Source organism: Crocuta crocuta, unplaced genomic scaffold (genome assembly GCF_008692635.1).
Source record: "Crocuta crocuta isolate KB4526 unplaced genomic scaffold, BGI_CrCroc_1.0 scaffold234, whole genome shotgun sequence".
In the NCBI taxonomy this organism is placed as follows: domain Eukaryota; kingdom Metazoa; phylum Chordata; class Mammalia; order Carnivora; family Hyaenidae; genus Crocuta; species Crocuta crocuta.
In genome coordinates, this window is record NW_027529647.1 from 1,694,375 (window position 1) to 1,711,879 (window position 17,505).

The window sequence follows — 17,505 nt, forward strand, 5'->3', positions numbered from 1 at the left end:
GAGTTTCCTTGCTCTGTTCCCTCTCACTCTTGCAATTAATTCCCACCTCGCTTTTATTCCCAGACCACCAGCAACAAGTCTCCCTCTTCATTCACAGCTGAGGACTTTCTTCCCGCTTCAGCCCCCTCCAGCCCCCTGCTGCACCCGCCTCATAGGAGCAAACGTCTGGTCTTCTCCGCAGGAATCTCATGTCCCCGGCTTCCCGGGCCTGGAGCACATCAGAGTCCGGTCCCCCGAAGTCTTCGCTATTCACACCCCCTCCTGAGTTCTGGCCGTAACGCCATCTATGACCCAAGGCCCACACCTCACACTGAACATGTTCCAAATCAAGCGCCCCGCCTTTCCCACCAAGCCCGCTCCTTCCACGCTCCCCTCCATTTCAGTAACCGGCAACTTGGTCCGTGCCGGTGTTCAGACCAAAAACTTTAGAGCTACAACGTCTGATACAGTATGGACTTGCCACATGTGGCCATTTTCAATGTTAAATTATTTTAAATTAAATGAGGGGAGAAAAATGAATAAGTAAGTACATAAATAACTAAAATTTCAAACCCACTCGGTTGTGTTAGTTACACGTGGCTATGACTGCCGTACTGTGTGGCACAGATAAAGAACACATCCACCATCACAGAAAGTTCTACTGGACAGCGTGGCTGTAGGATCTCCTTGCATTGTCTGTTTTCTCTCAACTCACATCCTAGCCCGAAAGATCCACGTTCAAATTAGGTTCTAACCTCCGGCCACTTCTTTCCATGGAGGTGTGTGGCTCCTGGTTAAAACCCTAGGTGTAGTTTCTCCGGCCTGACCACGGGTGACCCCATCAAGGTTTTCCATGGCCCATCCAAGTTCCTATAAAACATCGGCTTTCCTAGCCCTGGCGCCTTCCCTCCCAGGTCTAGTTATCTGTAGCCTCGAGCTGAGAGGTCCTCTCGGTGCCTCCAAGGCTTCCTTGCTGGAGAGCTGGGGAAAAAAACCCGAGGACACTCCCTCACTGACCCAGCAGCCACCACTCTCCCACTCCGGGTCCTCCCCCACCTCAGGGTGCAGAAACTGCCGGAACCTTTTGTTCAGAGCTCCCTCAGGAGACAACCCCTTGACCGGTGTGCCATCTCCTGGGAGAAAAAGGAATGGCGTCGGGGTGGGGGTGACGCTTCCTCTGCTTTTAGCCCCTTGCCCAAACTATGACAGTAAGTGATTCAAGACTTAACTTTCACTTTTGACTTGCTGCTTTAACCAAGATTCCAATGCCTGGCAGCTCAGCTCCCTGCCAACTCAGCTGAGCCCCTGATGTCACCACTTGGTTCAAAGTCACTGTCATCTTTTGCTTTGTAACAGGTCTGCTTCCACCCTCACCTCCCCCCTCAGTCTGATTTAACAGCCAGTGTGATGCTTTTAACACAAAATTTCAAATCACTTACTTCTCTGCTCAAAACACAATGGATTTTCCCCTCAGAGTAAAAGCCAAAGTCGGTACAGTGGCTGTGCAGGCGCCACAGGGTGGGGTCTGTCACCACCCGCTCCCAGTTCTCAGGCTTAAACCACACTTTTATCAGACTTTTCTCAGAGGATGCTCCCCACTCCTCTGCACAGCCTGCCCCATCCCTCCTTCAGATCTCTGCTGAGTGGCACCTATCCCATCTCCCTAATGAAGATACCTGCCCCAGCCCTCCCACCCCTGCAATTCCCCACACATCGGTCACCTCTGACCCGCCATTCCTTCTGCTTTGTGGTTTAGTCTGGCATCCCCAACTGAGCCACAGGAATAGTGGATTTCGGTCCTAATTCAGCTGTATCCCCTGCATCTGAACTGTGCCTGGCATACAGCGGGCTTTCAGTAAGTAGCTGGATTAAATACTGTGACTTCTGTTTGTATTCAAATGCTGAGGAGCACAAAACTGACAAACTGCTCTCAGTGAAGGAGTAAGCAAAGAGGTGGTGCCATGAGTATCTGACATGTTCTATTTCAGAACTCTAAGAAATAAGTATTCTGTCCCTCACCAGGAGCCCTTCACAGTCCTTACCTTTGAGCCAAGATCAAACTTGAATTTGCCGATGTCCTCTTCTCCTATCTTCGAGCCCTCCAGCCCTTTGGTCTTCATGGCGTTATAAAGGACAGAGGTGATCTTCAGAAGTTCTTTCACTGCATACCCATCTGCCTGATAAAGCTTCTTGGTATTGAGTTTTATATGTGCCTTCGTGGCCTATTTTCAGACAAAATTATAGTAAGAGTTTAAGGCCCTTTCCAGGTAAAATCTAAATCAAATCCTATGTAGGTAACTTGAAAATCTCTCTTCAATAACCTGATTGTATGAAGAGCCAAACTTTTATATGGCTCAAGCATTGCAAGTGGGTTTATAAACAGATGCAATCTGGATGGAAAGCAATTTGGTAAAGAACCGTAAAATTACAAATGTAGGTTATCTTCGCCCCAGCAATTCCAATCCTAAGGACTTATGCTAGGGACACGGTGACAAAGAAAATGATATGTATAGGTTTTTCACTACAGCACTATTCCAAAGAGCAAAAGTCGGGGCGCCTGGGTGGCTTAGTCGGTTAAGCGTCCGACTTTCGCTTAGGTCATGATCTCACGGTTCGTGGGTTCGAGCCCCGCGTCGGGCTCTGTGCTGACTGCCAGCTCAGAGCCTGGAGCCTGTTTCAGAGTCTGTATCTCCCTCTCTCTCTGAGCCTCCCCTGCTCACGCTGTCTCCCTCTCTCTCTCTCTCCTAGAAGTAAATAAAAATAAAAAAATAAAAAAAAAACAAAAACAAAGAGCAAAAGTCACAATCTAAATGCCTATCTATATATAAACTACATAAATCATGGTATATCCAAGAAAGCAATACTACTCATGTATGAGAGAGAATGAGGAAGTTGTATATGTATTTGGCAAGTTCTCCAAAACATACCATTAAGTGAAGAAAGCAAGATCCTAAGCAGTGGCGTACCGTATGCCACCATTTGTGTAAAAGGAAGGGAAAAGAATGTATATTTTATTTGCTTACCTATGCATAAAGAAACTCTGGAAGATAGGACTGGGGGTGGAACTGGGTCAATGGCACACAGGACAAAAAAAGTCATTTTACTGTTTCAAATTTTAAGAACATTTTGAACCATGACGTATATTACCTACTGAAAACTAATCAAATAGAATTCTTAACAGATAATGAATTAAAAACAAAACCCCCAAACTCTGTGCTGGTGAAATGGCTCCACAGAAACCTGGTAATGGGCTGAGTCAGAAACCTGCAAGCGGCCCTACCGAGGACTCCTGTCCAAAGGAGTTAGTATTACCACTCCATCAAATAGCTGGGAACTCACCATGAACTGGGCAATGGCCTTAATGAAGAAAACTCGGTCTTGTTCAGTCTCCACATCTGAAGGGATGTCAGTCTGAGGTTCATACCTTTCACAGAAAGAAAAGACAAAAGTTAATTAAGTAGAAAGTTAACAAAAGAGAAAGCAGGCAGCTGAGGGGATCTGTGACGACAAGCTCTCTGGGGCCCCCAGCCAAGGTGTAGGGTTAAGAGAGAACTCAAAAGTAGCAAAAAATGCTAAACACTCAAAGGAGTGAATCCTCACCTAAGAACAGATGTATGTGATTTCAAAAATCAAATCTGGGGCTCAGTTTACAAAATTAAATGTCTCAGACCTCAAAGGTTAATTAAAATAATCAGAACTACTACTCTGGCTGGCAGCTCTTGACACAGGGCTAACGTATTAGCTTGACAAGCAGTGGAGTCACAGGTGTTACTGACCACCCACCAGGGGTCAAGGGTCGCAGCCCTTGGTCTCTTTCTATGCAGCCTGCATCTAAGAAGGTTTTTTACACTTCTTTTTTTTTGGTTTTTTACATTTCTAAAGGATTATCACAAACAAAACACATGTAAGAATTTGCAACAAAGATCTTATGTAGCCTGTAACACCTAAAATAGTCACAATCGCCTTACAAAAGTTTGTCAACCCTGAATCATATTAGATTTTTCACAGAAAATGAAACTTAAATCTCAGTAATTCCTACTCCAGTACTCATTAGAGTGTGTGGAGAGCCCCATCATTCCCTCGTGGAGGTGAGAGGAGCTTGGACCTGTGCCCCGTGGATGCTTCTGACTGAGAAATCTCCTTTTACCACTGCCTGCCTGGTATATTCCCTTTTCCCAGAGCCTTCTTCCTCCACTGACTTTTATCAGGTTACAAAGGAGTCTGTCAAACTAAAAATTTATTGAATTCTTCGTTTTAGTTCACAACAGTATCNGTTAGAGTGTGTGGAGAGCCCCATCATTCCCTCGTGGAGGTGAGAGCATGGAGAGGAGCTTGGACCCGTGCCCCGTGGATGCTTCTGACTGAGAAATCTCCTTTTACCACTGCCTGCCTGGTATATTCCCTTTTCCCAGAGCCTTCTTCCTCCACTGACTTTTATCAGGTTACAAAGGAGTCTGTCAAACTAAAAATTTATTGAATTCTTCGTTTTAGTTCACAACAGTATCCTATTCTTGGTAGCTATGGAATGTGGTATTCATTCTGAGACCTCAATAAAGTATAGTTCTAACCGTTTCACCAGCCAAAGAAGCACTTCAGACACAAGTCCAAAATTTGGTGTGCGGAAATTTTCCATAGAGATATGTCGGGGGTATCCCAAGGCTCTCATCATCTCTGTAAAATCTGTCCAAAGGTAAAATACAATTCAGTCAGTTCCCCTAATTAAAGTAAGATACTTCCCTTGCTTTCCCTGGTTATTCAACATACTGACAGTTTTAGAGATTATTTATCAACTCTCTAAGAGGGAAAGTAAAAAGGAGATGAAAGTTAAAATACCTTCTCTGCTTCCTGAAAAACATTTAAGTTCAATGGGAGGGAAAAGTAAAAGCTATACATTATAATAGGGTTTAGGGACTGGCTGTGAACTTCTCTCTTTGATAGGTCATTTCTCTCAGGTATTTTTCTCTTCACCACTCAAAATGAGAACGACCTGGCTTTACACAATGTCATAAAGAAAAAAGATGTTACACCTTAACAGTGGTTATGTTCAGGGGTGATGGTGGTAGACAGAAGTTCACCTGAGTTACTCTGGAGTTGTTTTTATCTTTATTTTTTTAGTGAGCATATAGGACTAAGGTTCTATATAACCCAAATTTAAAGGTTAATACTTGTTGAAACTGGAGGTTGGTCACTGAGCTTTAAGCAGAATGCAAAAATGGACACAACAAACATTTTTTGCATTTCCACAATGTGCCAAGGTCTACATTCTGTGTGCTTCTGGCTATGGAATGCCTGTCCTCGCTCTTCCTGAAGGTTCAAAATATCCCAGCGACATTCACAAACAAACTTCCTGGGCACTGGTGGTTAGGTTGGATCTCACCAGGCGATAGAAGAGAAGGTACGAGCAAAGCAAAGAGCAAAGGCACAGAGGACCTCTGTCACGGTTTTCTGGGAAATGTGAACAGAGTGACGGTAAATAAGCAGCAGTCTTCCCACCACACAGCCAGGAATTGCCCAAATCCGTCCTCCCATTGAGTAGTCAAGTTTGGTTAATTCTGCAAAATGGAGGGCATTTGACTGAGACTCTTACCATAAATTGCACAAATGTTTGGCATTCATTTAAGGTCAAAATGTTCAGAAATCCCCTTCCAATACCCCCCTCCCAACACAACCCCATTGAGTGTCCCCTAACAGAATGCTGGCCTCAGCCTCTAACTGTGAGGGAGGAGAAACTGGTCTCTCCAACAAATAGTCCCCAAGAACTTTCAAATCCGGAGGGCGTGATTCACGCTGTGGTGCTACTAGGTGTGTCAATAAAATACAATGCCTCCATTCACAACTGAAAGGAGTTATTGTTATGGCGACATTTCCAGCAATTCGGTTAGAAAACTCGCAATAAAGACTCATCCCAGGTCACACCAAATTGGCAATCACCTGCTCCACCTCTGCAGGTGGAGCCAGTCTGCTAAACTGCTTCAGGTTCAGAAAATGGTGGTGCATAAAAGACGAGAGAATTTGATTCATACAGTCCCAAGTCTGGATCCTTGGTTCCATCCAGTTCTAGCTGTGTGACTGAAAACAAGCAACTTTCCCTCTCTGTGCCTCAAAGTATTTCATCCGGGATTACGCTACCTACCTCACTGCCAAAGTGAGGACTAAAATACGGTACTGAATGTAAAACGCTTGGTGTGTAACAGGTGCTCCCAAAAAATTAGAAACTAATTCTCTTATCCAGATTCCACTTCCCGCCGTTCCAGCAATGGCGTCTGGCTCCCCTCTCCTCACCAGCTCCGTTAGGAAGCACGCAGGCTTTGGAAGTTAGACAACCTGAATTCAAGCTCCAGCGCCAGCTCTCACCGCCTGTGTCTTCTGACCGAGTTACCTAACCTCGCTACCCGTTTCCTCCTAGATACCGGAGCACAGAGTAGTTCCGAGGAGTGAATGAAACGATGCACACTCCTAGAACAGGAACTACCTGGCCGATCATAACAATTCAAACTAGGTCAGCTGCAACTATTATCAATCACCAGTCCCCTCCTTGGTTTTCTGAACTCTTAAGCTAACCCAACTCAAAAACCTCTCAGAGTCTTCCAATACGGCAAAGAGCAGGCCCATCTCTGAAATTAGATAAAATTAACACCTAGCCTCAGCAGCACTAGCCTCGCGCGGCCACGGGCACACACACAACCCTCCGCCATCGCAGAAAGCAGAGACAGGGCTGAAGCGCCCAGCCTGAGAGGCGGCAGCGGCCAGAGACGCCCCTGAGCCGCACAGGCTCGAGAGGGGGTTCCGACGGGGCGAGCCTCGGACCGGGGACCCGCAGGTGACAGCGGGAAGGGCTGCCTTACTGCGGAGTTCGCGGAAAGACATGGCGCTTTGGTCCCCAGCAGCCTGGAGTCCGAGGCACTCGCCCTCAGCGCTCACGAGTCTCTACGGCAACGCAGCCAGCCCTCTACGGCGTGTGGCCGGGGCCAAATAGGGCTGGACCGGAAACGGCCTGGGCGCGCGGGCGCGCGCATGCGCAAGCGAGAGGGCGATGGGCCGAGTGCGTCCGACGACGCTAAGGGATCCTGGTCACGGCTAGAGGCTGCGTGCTGTGCGTTTGCGTACCCTTCACACACTTTGCAAATAAACATCTGGCACTGACGGACACATCCTGAGCGCCTGCTAGGTGCTGACACTGTACTAGGCGCTCTACGTACTGCTTCACATTTCTTCCTCAACTCCTCTAGACAAAATGTACGCTGTTACGAAGCCAGGCCTCCCTCCTGGGTCCTGTGCCCAGCACATTTCTCTCTGGTACGGGTAAACTTGCTGGCTTCGCCGGCGACCGAAGCCGTTGAGTAGCGGCCACGGCATGAAGGGGCGAGGCCCGGGAAGTAGGTGAGCGAAAACCCAGGCTGACCGCTGGGTGGCGACAGGCGGCCCTACCGCGACCGCGCATGCGCAGCTGGCTCGGGCTGCACAACAGGCCGGAAACTGGCCCTGGTCATTGTCCGCCGGCGATTGTCCTGGCAGCCGTGGTGCTTGGGGCGTGGGCATGGTCGTACGCCCGTGGAGCGAGTGTGAGGCTGCGAGGTGAGGGCTGCGCCTGACGCGTGGCCTGGCCCGCTGCGGGTTCCGCTGGGAGTCCTGCCTGGCTGCCAAGGTGGTAGGCAGGCGACCGAGAGGGACGTGAATGAAGCGTGCGGAGCCCGGAAGGGCGGGCCGAGAGGAGGGAGTGCCACCCACTGGCCCCCCTCATCCCCGTCGGTGTGGAGGAAGGAGAAGACGCACAAACGCTCCGACCTTAAAGAGAGTCCCGAGATACAGCCCACACACTTGGTCGCGCTTCCGTGGAGAGAGACAGTCTTTAAACAAATGGTTTTGGAACAGTTGGGTATCTATCTGCAAATAAATGAACCTCCGCTTTTTCCTAAATGTAAAGCCTTTTTTTTCCCTTCCTCTAAATGTAAAGCTTATAATCTTTAGAGGTTTTCTAGAAGAAAACATTGGGGAAACGTTTTGTGACTTTGTTAAGCAATCCCTTAGATACACCATTAGTATGATCCTTAAAAAAAAGAAAAAAAACCACGTGATTTCTTAAATAATAAACTGGACTGCAGCAAAATTTACAACTCCTCTTCAAGACACTTTAAGAAAATGAAAAGATAGCCCATGGCCTAGAAAAAAATATTCACAAAACATGTGATAGGCAGACTTGTATCCAGAATACATAATGAACTCTCAAAATCAGTAAGAAAGCAATCCAGTTAGAAAGCAGACAAAAAATTAAACAGATACTTCACAAAAGAAAATCTATGGCAACTAATAAATGAAAAGATGCTCAAGGTTATTACTCATTATGGAAATGCATATTAAACTACAATGAAATACCACTAGGCAGTTATTACAATGGTTAAAGCAACAAACAACAACAAAAGCCCTGACAGTGCCAAAGGTTTGAAAGAATGTGGAGCAACGTGAACTTTTGTACCTTTATGGTGAGAATCTAAAACAGTGCAGCCACTTTGCAAAACTGGTAATTTTTTATATAATTAAATATACATTTAACATATGGCTGGGGCACCTGGATGGCTGTCAGTTAAGCTGCCAACTTCGGCCTCAGGTCCTGATCTCACAGATGGTGAGTTCGAGCCCCAGGTCGGGCTCTGTGCTGACAGCTCAGAGCTTGGAGCTTGCTTTGGATTCTGTCTCCCTCTCTCCCCGCCCCTCCCCAGCTCATGCTCTGTGTGTCTGTCTCTCTCTCAAAGATAAATAAACATTAAAAAAATATATATATATGGCTGAGTAATCCTACTCCTAAGTATCTGCTCAAGAGAATCAAACAAAAAAACAGGTTCATACAAAAAACTGTACACAAACATTGATCCCAAAACGAAACCATTCAAGTGAACATCCCTCAATTAATGAATGGATAAACAAACTGTGGTACATCCGTATAATTACCACTCAGCAGTAAAAAAGGAAACAAACTGCTGATACACAGGAAGACAATGCTGAAACTTAAATGTCTAATGCTAACCGGAAGAAGCCTGACCCAAAAGGCTACGTACTGTGATTCCATTTACTTGACAGTCTGGTTAAGAAGACAAACCAACAGTTGCCAGGAGGAGGTAGGTGCAAAAGAATTTTTGGAGGGTGATGGAACTGTTCTATATCTTGATCATGGTGCTAAATGTATGACATGACAGTAGGTGTTTGTCAAAACTTATAGAACTATGCACACACAAAAAAGTCAGTTTTACCATATCTAAAATTGTATCTCAATAAGCATGAGTAAAATTTTAAAAAGCTTTAAAAAAGCAAAACTAGAGGTGCCCGGGTGGCTCAGTCAGTTTTAAGAGTCTGACTCTTGATTTCGGCTCAGGTCATGATCTCACAGTTCATTAGAACCTGCTTGGGATTCTCACTCCTCTATGCCACTTCCCCCCAAATAAATAAATAACCTATTGTCAGTTCTTTGGGCTATATACCAAGGAGTGGAATTACTAGGCATATGGTAATTCTATATTTAACTTGTTTAGGAACTGCTAAACTGTTTTCCCACGGTGGCTGCACCACTTTACATCCCCACCAATAGTGTAAGAGGGTTCTAATTTCTCTCACATTTTCATTAATACTTGCTATTTTCATTTTTTTAAATAGCTATCCTCATGGGTATAAAGTAGTATACACTGTCATTTAAATTTGTACTTCCCTAATGACTAATGATGTTGAATATCTTTTCATGTGCTTATTAACCAGTTGTATATCTTTGAAGAAATGTCTATTCGAGTTCTTCATTTTCAAATTAGGTTTCTGTTGAGCTTATAAGTTCTTTATATTTTTTGGATACTGTGCTTATCAGATATATAATTTATAAACATGTTATCCCATTCTATAGTCTGTCTTTTCACTTCTTAATTTTTTTTAATGTTTTATTTACTTCTGAGAGAGAGACAGCATGAATAACGGAGAGTCAGAGAGAGAGGGAGATACGGAATCCGAAAACAGGACCCCGGCTCCGAGCTAGCTGTCAGCACAGAGCCCGACGCGGGGCTCGAACCCATGAACCGCGAGATCATGACCTGAGCGAAAGATGGACGCTTAACCAACTAAGCCACCCAGGCGCCCCCCTTCTTTCCATTTCTTGATAGTACTTTTGGAGCACACAAATTTTCAATTTTGACAAGGTCCAGTGTATCTATTTTTTCTTTTGTTGCTGTGCTTTTGTTTTTGTATCTAAGAAACCACTGCCAACTCCAGAGTCATGAAAATTGACCTTGTGTTTTCTTTAGTTTTGGTTTTAGCTCCTACATTTAAGTCTTTGCTGTATTTTGAGTTGATGTTTGTAAATGATGTGAGGTAGGGGTCCAAATTCATTCTTTGGCATCTGGCCATCCAGTTGTCCCAGAACCATTGTTGAAGAGACTTTCTCCTATTGAATAGTCTTGGCACCCTTGTTGCAAATCAATTGACCATAGATGCATAGCTTTATTTCTGGACTCTTTTCTATGCTATTGGTTGAGATGTCTGTCCTTATGCCAATTCCACACTGTTTGGGTTATTGTAGCGTTGTCGTTAAGTGTTACAAATGGGAAAGGAATCTTCAAACTTTTTCAAGATTGTTTTTATTTGGCTTATAATTCCACATGAATTTTAAGATCAGCGTTCCTGTTTCTGCCTAAAAGGCCATTGGGATTCTAATATGGATTGCGTTGAGTTTGTAGATCATTTTGGAGAGTGTTGCTGTCTCAACCAGGTTAAAATTTCAATCCATGAATGAGGATATATATGTGTTGAGTGTGTGTGGCCCTTTAAATTTTTTTCTAGCAGTTTTGTCGTTTTTAGTATGTCTTACACCTCCTTTGTTACATTTATTCCTGTTTTATTCTTTTTCTTTGTGAGTATGTAAAAATAACAATTTTTGTGTGTTGATCTTGTGTCCTGGAACTAATGAGTTGAAATTTTTTTTTTAATCTCTAATGGTTTTTATCCACTCAAATAGGTTTTGTCTTTTTACATGTGAATTAATGTTTTCCCTATATGAAAGAGCCTATCTGTGAATGAGAAGTGTGAAGTTGAACTTTTGGGGACGCCTGGGTGGTTCAGCCGGTTGAGCGTCCGACTTCAGCTCAGGTCATGATCTCACGGTTTGTGGGTTCGAGCCCCATGTCGGGCTCTGTGCTGACAGCTAGCTCAGATCCTGGAGCCTGTTTCAGATTCTGTGTCTCCCTCTCTCTCTGACCCTCCCCTGCTCATGCTGCCTCCCCACCTCAGAAATAAATAAAACATTTAAAAAAAAAGTTTAACTTTTGAAGAAACTGTCTCCCAAAGCGGGGATACCACTTTACATTCCGCCCCGCAGTACACAAGGGGCCCAGTTCTTCCACATCCTTCCTTACACTTGGCATGACCCATGATACCCCATAATCAACTTACAGGGCAATGGACAGTTAGAACAATTAAGTGACTTGTGCAGCCACTCCAAACCACCTTCTCAGCAGGCTCAAAGCACTGGCTCAGATCTCACCAAGTCATTTCCCACCCACGGATGAGCAAACTGAGGACCCCCTCCCCCAAGAGGTCAGTGAGAGAGTGACCCTCCAGCCAGCAATAGCTGAGTCTGTTTCTGTGGCCTGTCCCAAATCAGAGGATCAGGGACCTCCCCTAAGATTCCACCCCCTTCCCTTGCCCTCCACCCACACTGCCTCTACCTTGGGCATTATCCTCTCCCAAACCTGGGGTTCCAGGAAGGCTGGGAGTCTTCCGTTTGACATCACAGAGCCGGTTGCCATGGGAGACCTGCAGACCCAGGCAGGGCAGAGCAGAGCCCTGCTGCACAGGAGGCCCAGCCGCTCCTCCCCCACCACGCTGGCCCTCCATGGAAGCCTTGGTCTGTGCGTTCTCTGAGCTGCGCATAAGAGAAGGTGCAGGGCTGCAGGGAGGAGTGGCAGAAGAGATGCCTTCCAGTCCCGACCCGGGCCCAAAGCCATCAGAGTGGTCTCAGGGACATTCATGGTTGGGAGAGGGGAATGGCCAATGGTCTAGGCTGTGTGATCCTGGACCCACCGTGTAATTCCTATACTGACACTGGAATGCTTTTTCTAGGATAGGGGGGAATAGGGGTGGTAGAAAGGGCTTGAAAATCCTGAAAGAGATCTTTGTGCCATGCTCTCAGGCTTCTCAGACCTCCCTGTTGGTTGGGAAAGGGAAGAGGATTAATATGTTGGGTGGGGGTTGGCGGGAGGTAGGGGACTGAGCCTGTTGGACAGACAGGTAGGCCGGGGCTCAGCAAGCTGCGGCTGGAACCCATTACATGAGCTGATCTTAGAGCACACGACTGTGTTCTCCCCGCCTGCCAGCCACCACCCTCCTGCTCTTCCCTCTGCAGATGCAGTGAGCTGGGCCCGAGGACATCCCAGCCATCCTGACACGTCACCCAACATCTACGAGGGGGGGCTGGGGGCCCAGCAGCAGTGCCCCAGTGCCCAGGGAAGCAAGCCCAAGAATTTCCGGCTGCGTCACCTCCGGGGCCTGGGTCTCTACTTGCCGGTCCACATGCAGCCCGCCGGCCAGTGTGAGAGCCACTGGCTGGGCCAGCTCAAGGCCAGGAGTTGCCTCCCACGGCCTGAGGGTATGGCCTGGCCCCTAGACCTGCCACACCGGACTCTGGGCCCAGGTGACAACCACTGCTCCGTCCTTCTGGAAGCTCAAGTGCCCAGGGACAGCCTGGGAAATCCAGGTGAGGCAGGGCTGGGGACAGGAGGGAAGACCCAGAGAAGGGTCAGTTGGGGACTCAGATGGACCCAGATGAGCCCTTCTTCACTCCCAAGGTTCCTAGGTTCCTATCCCAGGTCTGCCTTCAATGAGGGACCTTGGACAACTCCCCACCGTCGCCCCTACAGTCCCACACTTACTTTCAGTTTGCCCTTTTGTAAAATAAGGGGGCTGAGTTAGACAAGCGTTCTTCTTCCTCCTCCCTCCTTCATGGGCTCTCCTTAGGAACTGCCCCTCCCTTCCTATGCTGAAGAATGCCAAGTTCAGGGTGGGGGGGTGCAGTGGACATAGGACGGGCTAGCAGCCCCCAAGTGACTCCTCTTTCTCCACTTTCCTCAGTTTCCAGTTCCAGCATGGACCCAGCCAAGGGTGCCTCCTCCCAGCCTGGTCCCCCAGAAGGCTTGGGGCTCAGGCCCAAGAGGTCATGGGGGGCCTCAGAGGAGTCCACATGTCCCTTGTGCAAGAGAACCCGCTCCGGGGCTCTGGAGAGACCATAGGGATCTGATGCCAGGGCTGACTGTCCCAGCTTGGGACAGGAGGGGAAAGGATGGCTCAGGAGGAGGAGACAGGTCCAGAGAGGAAGGGCTCTGCTCCTACTAGGAGTCACCCCACAGGGATACCCCAGCAGCTGCCCAGCACCAGAGCCTGGGCCTCAAGAAAACTCAAGAGGGGGGAGGGGGGAGCGGGGAGGGAGGAGGAGGTCCCATGGGAGGAACAGAAAAAAAACAGAAACCCTTGCAGCCTGCTCCAACTCAGGCCAGCCACCTGTACCTGGAAGGCCAGGCTGAGCAGAGCTTGGGCTCCCAAGAGGCTGGGAGGCCCGCAGGTCTAATTTTAATAAAAGCCAAGGCCTACACTTTCTTGTTCCTGGGTCTGTCTGTGGTGAGGTCAGTACAGAGGAAGGGTCTCTCAGAAAAGCTGCCAGAAGCTGCATTGAGAGCAAAGTTCTGGGTTGGTGCCAGGGAGGACCCAAGGTGCTCCCACCCTTGGTTGAGGCGTGAACACTTTCCTTTGGGTGAGACTCCTGGGAGGTTCCCCGGACGGACAAGGTCTCAACAGACCTACACGCAAAGCATGGGATTCTGGCCAAGGCAGCAGAGGACAAACGAAAGCAGGCCATGCGCAGGGAGCGTGCCAGGAAAGAGAACAAGTTCCCAACCTGGGCAGAGATGTTCGCCTGAACCCCATGCCACCGCTCACCCAGGCCTTGGCTGAGTTCACTGCTCCATGGGGACCCCTGGCCACCCTGTCTTTCCAGGCAGGATGCGCACAGCCCTTCTCCCTGCCGGGCTGGACTCCAGTCACCTCACCTTGGACTCCTCTGTACCGTGTCTCAACATCAGCTCATTTGGGGCTGGATCTTTGTCACAGTGGCTGACCCCGCATCATAGGATGTCTGGCAGCCTCCACCCACTGGATTCCCATTGCATTCTCCTCCCAGTGTCACAACCAAGTGTCTTCCAACAGTGTCCAATGTCCCCTTTGGTGGGGGAGGGGGGTACAGAATCACTCTGGCTGAGACCCTCTGCTCTACATCACTAGAACTCAGCCCAGTAGGGACAGGATGGGAGGACCTGGGTTCACCTCAATGCCCCCGTGTGGCAGACTTCCAGGCCTGGCAACCCACGTCGGGCTAGGGCTGAGCTGGCCCCCCTTGGGCTCCTGGCAGACCACATGGGATGATGTCAAGGACACTCTGGACACCTGCGTTCCTTCCAGATGCAGGGGAATAATCCCTCAGGGCCCCTGCCACCCCTGTACCCCAGTCCCACTCTCGGACATTTTGTAGGTTCCTGGGACAGCAGATTCTAGAGAGTCGGGTCCCTGGTTGGGTGTGGACTTGGGACAGTGGGAGCCTGAGGTGGCAGCAGCCAGACAGCAGCCCCAGACTGAGGAGAGTAGGTGCTTGAACCATCCAGCTGGACTGGGACAGGGACACGGCCACCTAGCGGGTCTACCAGATGAACCACTGGTCAGTGACAAAAAGGGCAGCTCCCTGCTGCCCCAGAAGGCCAAGGCCAGGTGGACTGCTGAAGACAGATGTTAGGGAGGCTGTCTCAAGCACTGGGCAGAAGTGAGACCTTACCAGAAGCCACAGTATATGGTCCTTGGAGACAGGGTCCCAATCCTCGCACTTCGGGATGAAGCTGTTGGGCTCAGAGGGCAGCACAGGCTGCCCCAGGTCCAGATCTCAGGATGTGGTCAGTGGCCACCGTGGCCTCCAATGCATGTGTCCTGGTATTCTCGCTCGTGTAGTCCCCACCTGGATGGAAGTGGGACTGGCTCTGGGTCTTGCTTCACCAAAAGAATGTGGCAGAAGTGACGTGGTGTCACTTCTGGACTGAAGGAGGCCTGGCAGCTTCCAGTGTGTGCACTGGGGGAGGAGACCCCCTATATGATGTGAAAGAAAGTCAGCCCAGGAGAGGCCACAGAGAGGGAACCGCGGCCACAGCCACGGCCAAGCTCTGGTGGCTGTTGGAGCGGGTCCCTTAGCCCCAGTCGAGCCGCCCCACGTGAGGTCATGGAGAGCAGACGAGGTGCAGTCCCAGCTCTTCCCTAGGAGAGACTTCTGTTACAGTGACAAGCTGGCTCCAAAGAAAACTCACTTAGCTCACATCTACATGGGTCTTCTCTAAGCTCCCAAGGCTTTCTCGAAAAACACACAGAACAGGCCGAAAACAGAAAAGCCATAGTCCTAGTGTCCTGGGGACTCAGAGTTGACCTAAAGACACATCCCAAACAAGTTGACACTGGTGGAAATGTGCACTGAGCACCCTGGAGCACCCCACCCCATTCCCTGAACACCCAGAAAGCACTCAACCAGGCCGCCAGGAGTCCCTTTCAGCCCGTTGGACAGTGTCCTCAATACCTGCTGCGGGGAAGGCACAGCTGTTCTCAAGGCAAGGCTTGACCAGAACCCCTGGCCCCCAGGGCACAATGATACCTGGCCACACACTGAGCAGGGGCCTCAGGAAGCGACCTACTTACTCCTGAAGCTGACCCATCAGAGGAAAGCAGATGGATACACTGGCACAAATAACCCAAGTGTGACTTACCAGCAGCAGGTGCTGCTTAGAGGTCCCTGTGGGAGCTTCTCCTCCTGCCCCCATCCCAGAGGCCCCCACCCACCCAGCTCTGCACATGCTTTAGGCCCTGGCCCCCAAGGAAGGCTGTCTGGATGATGCCCGCCCCACGGGGAGCAGTGCACATGCACTCTGGAGGGTCCAGACTTGGGCTGGGCTCCAGGGCCATCGTTCACTTGCTGGGCAGCCCTGGGGTACCTCCCAGCCCCTGAACCACTTTTCCTCTTCTGTCTAATGGAGTGACAAACATGACCCCCTGCCCTGCGGTGGCCAGAAGCCCCAAGGAGAGGTTGGTGGGTGCACCCGGTCCTGGGCTTGGCCTAGTAGGGACTGGGACACACCGGCGCCCTGCGACAGGCTGCCATGATGGGGTGTCCCGGCCCCAGGCTCCCACCAGGCTCCCGCAGCAGGCGGCCCTGGCCCAGAGTCCCAACCCGACAACTATGTTGAGTCACCTGCAGAACCAGGCCCCAGCTCGAAGCCAAGAGCTGCCCAGAGACCCTGGAACAACAGGCAGCTGCTGAGGACCTTCTGATTGTGCTGAACCCAGCTGTGCCGCTCAGCTCTAGAACCTCTGCCCCAGGACTGCATTCTCTGGCACATTACACAAAACAAGTGGCCCTTTTAGCTGGAAGCCAACCTTGGGACTGGACAGTGGACCAGCAGTCCCTGAGCTGCCCTCAGCCACAGGGGCTGAGTCCACAGAGGTGGGGCCCAAAGTGTACCAGGCCAGCACTGGAAAGACATGATGCGACCAATTAAAGTCTGTTTATTTGTTTGTAATGAGACAAAAACACTACAATCTGTTCAACACTGGGCTGGACGCTGCAGTGATTGGGGGCAGGGAGGGAGGGGACAGGGCAAGGCCTCTGAGTTCAATTATGAAAGTCCAAGGCAAAACCTTCCAGAAGACTCTGCCCTTACCCCTCCGGGCAGAAATAAAAATCACACAATCACCGTTGATTCAGATTACAGAGGACACTGAGCTGGGCCTCAGCATGAAGCCAAGGTCAGTGCATAGGCAGGGACCTCTCCCCAGAGAGGCACCGCCAGTCACGAGGTGGTAGAGGGAGGGAGTGTGCATCTCCTGCCCATGGTTTCTCCTCGTCTCGAGGACCCCTCTCTACCTCGTGAGCCGAGGTGGCCCCGGACTGTGCAGTTCTGAGGGAAGGAGGCATGACTGCCCCAGAGGCCCCCTGGCCTGGCTGCTCCCCCTTCTTCTCTCAGGCCAGCACACTGCCGCCATGGCTCCATGACACTGCAGCCACGCCGGGCCTGGCTCTGCCACCCTGTCTCCTCTGGAGAGCAGGGTCTGCGGCAAGCAGCTTTGGGGAATGGGGGTGAGGGTGACAGAAGCAAGCGATGTTTGCGCGCACCTCCTGGCGCTGACAGCCTCTCCTGTCTTTGCCCCGGGGCAGCAACCCCCCGGGGGGGCGGCTGAGGGACCACAAGGCACACAACAGCCCCCAGCCCCTAAGACCAGGTCCCACTTGACAGACATCTTTTCCGAGCTGCAGCTCGTGGACTTGGGGGACCTGTCCTCAGCCCAGCTCGCTGGGGCAGCCCCGTGCTCTCCGGGCCTGTATCAAGCCCCCAGCAGGAGGCCGCTGGAGGACCTGACCTCCCAGCTGAGCTGTGGGGAACCGCTGCATGATCTGGGCTCTCACGTCAGGTTCTGAGCCCC

At 50.0% G+C, this 17,505-nt stretch overlaps 2 protein-coding genes across 9 annotated transcripts in view; one reads left to right on the top strand and one right to left on the bottom strand.

The window, feature by feature from the left end:
• The window catches only part of CLUAP1 (clusterin associated protein 1), a 34,629-nt gene extending 27,708 nt beyond the window's left edge, over nt 1-6,921 (bottom strand). For 3 of the 6 annotated variants that reach the window (XM_077762550.1, XM_077762551.1, XM_077762545.1), the window contains exons 1-4: nt 6,825-6,921; nt 4,548-4,659; nt 3,319-3,403; nt 2,022-2,201 (exon numbers count right to left, since the gene is read on the bottom strand). In XM_077762550.1, coding sequence (XP_077618676.1) covers nt 2,022-2,201; nt 3,319-3,403; nt 4,548-4,659; nt 6,825-6,846 — 399 coding nt within the window. In that variant the 5' untranslated portion in view covers nt 6,847-6,921. The other 3 variants (XM_077762548.1, XM_077762547.1, XM_077762546.1) reach the window with 3 other exon arrangements.
• Nucleotides 6,922-11,750: 4,829 nt separating this feature from the next.
• Nucleotides 11,751-13,594, top strand: CUNH16orf90 (chromosome unknown C16orf90 homolog). Of its 3 annotated transcripts, none has more exons than XM_077762453.1 (3): nt 11,751-11,854; nt 12,353-12,703; nt 13,078-13,594. In XM_077762453.1, the coding sequence occupies exons 1-3, from the start codon at nt 11,755-11,757 to the stop codon at nt 13,233-13,235; spliced, it is 609 nt and encodes a 202-aa protein (XP_077618579.1). In that variant the 5' UTR covers nt 11,751-11,754; the 3' UTR covers nt 13,236-13,594. The 3 variants fall into 3 exon arrangements, with proteins under 3 accessions (XP_077618579.1, XP_077618580.1, XP_077618581.1); XM_077762454.1 differs by having other exon boundaries at nt 11,772-11,888; XM_077762455.1 differs by having other exon boundaries at nt 11,772-11,858.
• Nucleotides 13,595-17,505: the final 3,911 nt, after the last annotated feature.